A 7,321-nucleotide genomic window follows, 5' to 3' on the forward strand; every position below is an offset into this window, starting at 1 on the left:
AAAACTATGCCTAAACCTAACCGAAACCCTAACCTCAGTAAAAGGTTAGGGTAAAAAGGCCTAAACCTAACCCTAACTAAATTCGGACTAATGAGATTTCGGACTTATGGGCAGTCCCCGTTTTTACTATGGTAGACCTTGTACCAGTGAACTGTACCGTCATGAAACTGTACCTTTTCCTATGCAAACTTCTAATAAAGTCTTCAATCAATCGATCAAAAAGAAATGCAAATGCCCACTTTCCATGCCAAACCTGAAGGCAACATTCAAGGGATTGCCTTGTCCAAACTCTCCTGAACTTGAATGCAGCTTGAATCTTATGTTGAAAGAATTGCCCTCTCTGTATAGAAATTCATGCTGTACGCCACATTGCCTTTTTTATGCTTAGTTTAGTGTGGTATCAAGTACTGGAAATAGCGCTGCAGCGCGTTGTGAGCTTGGAGGTCTGCTATTTTTTATATTTCCACCAAAAGGCCTTTTTGGAAATTTCAGCCCCTGCCTCTAACGGGGGGCTCTAAAAACTGCATTCATGGTCTGGAGAGAGGGCACTTTTTTTACGGACGAATAAAAGGACAGGGGCTCAAGCCCCCTTGTGGTGTCTATGTGTGCACGTGCCTGCCTGGTCTCAACCCAGGTTGGCGCTGGACTGGTCAGCGCTGGGGTCAGACTCCAGGTCCCTGGCCGCCCCCGCTCTCCTCCCGGAGAAGCGGTCCATGGACCCCGGCGACGCCTGGGCGTTGGAGCGGCGCCGGCGGCAGCAGCAGCATCGCGCCGCGGCGTTGGCCAGGTCGGCCCGGAAGGAGGGTGTGTAGAGGGCGTAGATGAGCGGGTCGCAGCAGGTGTGCAGGTTGCCGAACACGAAGAGCACGTGGTGCACGTACTCGGGCGTGCGGCGCAGCGCGTCGGGCTGGAACCAGTACCACAGGCCCAGCAGGTAGTAGGGCGTCCAGCACACCACGAAGGAGGCCACGATCACCAGCGTCATCTTCAGGGTCTTCATGCGCGCCTTGGGGATCATGTCGCCGCCGCTGCGACGCAGACACGACTCACCGCCTGGAGAAACATAATAATAATAATAATAATAATAAAACTGTATTTATATAGCACCTTTTAAAACAATGTTACAAAGTGCTTAACAACATAAAAATAACATCATACAGTGAATCATCATCAATTTCAACAATACTATAAAAATAAAAACAACACGCAACAACAATCAGAGAAAGATGCAATTAGGAGGTTAAAAAGGCCTTTCTATAAAAATTAGTCTTTAGTTTAGATTTAAAAATGGTTACAGAACCAGCATATCTGAGGTCCACAGGAAGACTGTTCCAGAGTGTGGGGGCCCTGACAGCAAAGGCCCTGTCACCTTTGGTCACTCTGTTTGATGTTGGAACCTCCAAAAGTGCCAAATCAGAGGACCTCAGTTGCCGGCCAAATAAGAACCAAAAGAACAATACGTTTGTGTGTGTGTCACTTGACAGTGTCACTTGTTTAACTGATAACCACTTTTTAGCTTAGATTGACTGGCCTATAACGCTGTGCAGCAGAGATAGTTTCGGCCCTTGGTCCCTGGCCTATAACGCTGTGCAGCAGAGATAGTTTTGGCCCGTGGTCCCACCTTTGCTCTTGGTCATCTGCCGGCTGATCTGCAGCAGGATCCTGGTGTAGCAGCAGGTGACGACCAGCAGGGGGACCACGTAGAGCGTGACGAAGTTGAACATGTTGTAGGCGGTCTCCTGCCAGCGCTGCGTGAAGCTGCCGTGCGTCACGCACTGCGTGAAGTCCCTGCCCTCCGCCTTGATGGCCCTGAAGATCACCAGCTGTGGACCGGGGACGTGCAGAGAGTGTTAGAGAGGCAGTTAAAAGGGCCTTTTGGTGGAAATATATAGAAGATAGCAGACCTCCAAGCTCACAACGCGTCTCGCTGCGACTCGATCTGAACTAAGCATAATCAAGTCAATACTGATGTGGCGTATGGTATGGATTTCTACACGGAGAGGGCAATTCTTTCAACATCAGATGCATTCAGTTTAAGGGGAGTTTGGACAAGGCAATTCTCTTGAATGCTGCCTTCAGGTATGGAAAGAGTGCATTTGCATTTCTTTCACCATAGTAAAAACTGCATTCATGGTCACTTTTTACAGACGGATAAAAGTACAGGGGCTCAAGCCCCCTTTGATGGCTATGTGTGCACGTGCCTGCTGTGGACGCGGCGGAGAAGACATGGATACATACAGTATATGACTTAGGAATCACAGAGAATCATTATGGTAAATCATGTTCGTCACTGTCGGGTGGAAACCTTCATTATTTTCTTGTTAATACTTCTCATTGGTTCACCACTTGAAAACCCCCACACATTTAACCACTTTAAATACCGGTATCACTTCATAAAATAATAGTAATGACAGGTCATCGGCCAGATTTTCAAATCTTCTATTAATGTGTAGGTGTGCTGTCATGCTCATTTCAGCACTGCTGAAGCCTAATTCAACCAATCGCTTGGTCAGAAGAACAAAATGTAGTATAATATAATTATTTCACTCCACTATGTATTTTTTCTTCTTTTCTGGGAGATTCCTCTGTTTACCACCAGAGGGGGGTCAAGTACCACCGGTGGAAAATGTACCACAGGTTGGGAACCATGGCCCGAATACATACATGCATGCATACATACTGTACATACATACATACATGCATGCATGTATGCATACATACAGTAATAATAATAATCATATAAATACATTTATTAATAAATACACAAACAAACACATTTGAGCTTGTAGATCGATCAGCTACTCTTTTGCTACTTTGGTTAGACACCCCAGCAAGCACGGTCAGGACCTGGACATGTCGGAATGGAGACATGTAACCCCGATCGAGGCCAGATAAATATCATAACTAGTCAGATATGTCCCAGAATACAACTTTATATGCTCACATTTCAACTAACATTACAAACAATAACAATAATCCTGTCAAACAAAAAAGTCCACATGACGTCAAGATCATCCCCATATGGGCTGTGATGTGGCCTAGTTCTGAACGTCACCGGAGGATGTTATCATAACGTCATCATGACGTTAGCTTGCTGGGGTACTGTACTATGAAGAAGTAAGGCATCTAAAAACATGTCCCAGTGCCTGACATGTCTCATTGTCCCAGTGCCTGTCAGTGGTGAAATATGATGCTATCTTGTTGACGATCACAATCAATAATCCATTATGGGGACACTGCGCCTACAATGATTTGTGTCACCTCTAGACATATCATATAAGGCAGTTAAAACGCCACAGATATAATAACAACAACCAATAATATGTACAGAATGTGGTCTTGTACGACTTGTATGACATTTTAAATGGTAATGCTCCTGACTCCCTTAGTAATACTTTTGTAAGTTGATCGTACGTCAGTATGAAACTAGGGCGAACCAAACAGTATATGAGAGTCAAAGGTTGTGGCAAGAGTTCTTCTCTCTTAACTCAAAAAGCAGCGTCCAATTCATTGCCTATGGAAGACTGCCTCTAGCTTGCCTCTATAGGCCGATTTTCTGGGCGCTATCCTGTAGAGAGCGCCGCCGCCATTGCCGCGGTGCAAACAGCAGCCTTTGGTGGAGAAGTGCAATTAGTGAAAAAGGGAAATACTTAAGTTAAGTAAAAATACTCAAAATTGTACTTAAGTACCGTTACAAGTTACTTTACACTACGGTTTATACCGCAGCTAATGGCGGTGGCACCCTGTACAGGGTGTCGCTCAATAAATCTAAGTCTATAGTGTGTGCCAGCGGCTACGTCATTGTAGTCCTTAGCGGCCATTTCTTGGGTCAAAACACAAGTGTTTCAATTGTTTGATTGCATAGAACTAATGCTATAGTCTAATCAGAACACCTGTGTAAGGCTGTGTTTACCCAAGAAATGGCCGCTCTTAGAACTACATTTGGCACACCCTATAGGCAAGCTAGAGTCTTTCCTAGGGAATGAATGGGATGCTGCTTTAGCCTCCTGCCTAAGGGCAAGCTAGAGGCTCGTGCTTCCAATGTCTGTCGGAGGCCTAATATAAGAAAAAAAAAGACAAATTCTGTCAAAATCTAGCCTGGGTGCCAGCCCGTTCTGCGATCTGTTTTGTCTCTCGCATCGCAGTCTGGAAAGCCTCCTGTCTCCAAGCGGAGGTGGGATATAGAAGCGGGATTCACACAGCCGTGGCTTCCGATTGGTCTTTGGTGATGTCTGTCAAACACACCAGTGTGTATTGGCTGGCTGATGACACAGCTACCCTAACCCTACTCTGATTCGTCGGAACAACACCACGTGGCTTTCCAGCCACCGCGGCTTCCGATTGGTCTGTTGTGTGCATGGGCGGGACAAATACACAAGTCTGTATTGGCTGGCTGGTGACGTAGCTACCCTAACCCTACTCTGATTCGTTGGAACAACACGCAATTAGCATCGTCCCCGCTACGTCACAACGGATGTTCAGAAATGCGAGTCAACTGTTTCATTTCCAGACTGTGATGCGAGAGACAAAACAGATCGCGGAACGAATCGAACAGGCTGGCACCCAGGCTAGTCAAAATAAACACTGCAAAGTGAGGACGCATGGGGACTCGCCTGTGGCGCGGCCAGCAGCAGACTGAGCGCCCCGGCCAGCAGCAGCATGCGCTTGTTGCGTCGCCCGGCGTCCAGCGAGTCCAGCGGGTGCAGGATGGCCTGCTGGCGGTCCAGGCTCACCACCACCAGGATGAAGGCGGCGCTGTGCATGGCGGCCAGCTTCAGGAAGCTCAGCAGCTTGCACAGGGCGTCGCCCGCGTACCACTGCACCGTCACGTTCCACACCGCGTCCAGGGGCATCACCACGAACGTCATCACCTGCGTCCATGACACGTTTAAAATACTTAGTGCTACTAATGGATAATAGACTCCACGCCAGTTGTTGTTGATAGATAGATTATAGACGAGAAGTGAGCAGCCCCCCCCCACCCCTTACCGTAGCCCCCCCCCCCCTTGTTTCCTGTACATATAGTGTTGTTATAACTGTGATGATATTGAATGTTTTCTTTGCTTGCTATTATGTCCATGAATTGAATAAAAAAATAAAAAAGACTGTAAAAGGATTTTATTTGGGATGTTCCTTTTAGGCAGGGTGTACTTGTACAGTTCATTTCTATTGTTTTGACCATACTTGTACTGTTCTTCATTTTTGTCTAAAAGAATATTCAATCATTCAATCAGTAACCCCAGACAGGATGATTAAACATGAGGCAAATGCAGAGAGAAAAAAATAAAATAAACATAATTTAGTTTGGGATGTTGCCCCAACAAATAACTTGATAACTGCCAGGGACGTAGAATGATGAGAGTGCTAAATAAATAAAGCTGGCAGTAAAGGTGTATGAAAGGAAGATCACCCACCAGGTCAGCGGAGGCCAGGCCGGCGATGAGCGGGCGGAGGTGCTTGGCCAGTCGCCGGCCCCGCCCCCACAGCACGCTGAGCAGCACAGACAGGTTGCCCACGGCGGCAAACACAAACAGCAGCAGGGTGGCTGCCACGCGACACTGAGCCGCCACCGTGAAGGCCGGGGGCTCCCAGTCCAACGACACGTTGAAGGCCGGGGGCTCCCAGTCCAACGACACGTTCATCAGGGGGGTGGAGGCTGGAAGCAGTGGAGCAAAGTTTACTTAACCATGTAGGCCTGGAATCTTTAATGCTTGCCTTTAACTATTGAAAAAAAGCAGATATTCAAGCTCACAGCGTGGCACCGCTGCGAGCTTATAGATCTGCTATTTTTGAAAAGTCGTGAGTATGTGTGCAAATCTTTGAATATACAGTCCCATCTTTAAGTAAGATACAGTGTGTGAGTACTTTCCCCACCACTGGCTGGAGACTCCCAGTCCACTGAGCTGTTCATGGAGGAGGAAACTGAACTGTTCCCCGGTGGAAGGTCTGTGACCCAGAAGGACTCGTCGTTCCCAGCCATTCTGTAACGAGATGGACACATTACCACTTACTACATACCTCTAGACCAGTGGTTCTCAAACTTGGGGTCCCCAAATTATTTTGTGGGGTGGCCAGATGATTAGCTTAATGTCCATTTTTTTTTCTCACTCAATGGTAAATAATCTAACATACAGTATAAGTGTGTAGAGGCTATCTGCACATCAATAAAGAGACAATTTAAAGGGGAAGACCACCCATTTTCAATATTGAACTATGTCATTAATATACCTTAGAGGAGTTGTGTGGAAATAAAAAAGAAGTTCCCCCTCTTCTGTGTTGCCTACAACTGGAGGATTGATTTTAGGGTTTGTATTGTAAAGTACAATGTGTGATGTCATCAAGTTGTGATTTGCAATACAAACCCCAAAATCAATCCTCCAGTTCTAGGCAACACAGAAGAGGGGGAACTTTTTTTCTATTTCCACACAACTCCTCTAAGGTAAATTAATGACATAGTTCAATATTGAAAATGGGTGGTCTTCCCCTTTAAGGACTTTGAAGACCTTTTTATACCAAACTGGCAAATATTAAGTAAGAAAGAGGCGAACATTGTGAAAATAGGCGATCTACAAGCTCACAACGCCTTGCAGTGTGAGGCGTTTTGAGCTCTCTACAATTCCAAGAGCTTGTCAGGGTGGGGGACCCCAGTTCATATATGTTTATTTGGGGGTCACGGCCTAAAAAGTTTGAGAACCTCTGCTCTAGACCACTGTTCTCAACCTTTTCAGGCCGCGACCCCCAAAATAATCATTTTAACTGGGGACCCCCCCACTCTGATGAGCACTATAAGAGTTGAGGCATTACATTTTGTTTAACACGGTTCTATTGTGAAAATAGCTGATCTACGTGCTCTCAACGCCTCGAGTAAGTCAAATGTGTTGCAAGTATGTGCAAGTATGTGCGTTTGGTGGCTTGGTTAGAAATGCTCTTGACTCATCATCAACAGGACATGGGATCAAATCCCAACATTGGCATCTCTGCATCTGACCAATGACACGTGGATTTTCACTCCTTTAAATGTCCATTGTCACTGCCAATGCATTAGGCGCTTAAAGTTAAATATTTCAAAAACTACAAATTATTTCAAAGTAGAAATCTCAAGCATGCATGTCCACATAAAAAAAGTAGCTAATACTATTAATTACAATCTGCGAAACTTCAAACAAATTCGACCCTACCTAACAATAGAAGCAGCCAAAACCTACCTTCATTGCATGATTTTCTCTCACATGGAATACTGTTTTACAAACTGGTCTTTTGCTAATACAACAACCATCAAACCCATTGAACAGGTATTTAAAAGGGCTATTAACTCTTTTAC

General features: G+C 45.7%; 1 protein-coding gene across 1 annotated transcript; it reads right to left on the reverse strand.

The window, feature by feature from the left end:
• Window positions 1–625: 625 nt before the first annotated feature.
• LOC308292820 (gonadotropin-releasing hormone II receptor-like) lies at window positions 626–5,980 on the reverse strand (the record flags this gene model as incomplete). The annotated part of the gene is made up of 5 exons (XM_080735242.1): window positions 626–1,053; window positions 1,622–1,823; window positions 4,614–4,871; window positions 5,415–5,656; window positions 5,866–5,980. 5 exons carry the CDS (start codon window positions 5,978–5,980, stop codon window positions 626–628), a joined length of 1,245 nt encoding a protein of 414 aa, XP_080591368.1.
• Between the last annotated feature and the right edge of the window lie 1,341 nt (window positions 5,981–7,321).

This window comes from Nannobrachium achirus, assembly GCF_963921795.1.
Source record: "Nannobrachium achirus genome assembly, chromosome: 10".
NCBI lineage: Eukaryota > Metazoa > Chordata > Actinopteri > Myctophiformes > Myctophidae > Nannobrachium > Nannobrachium achirus.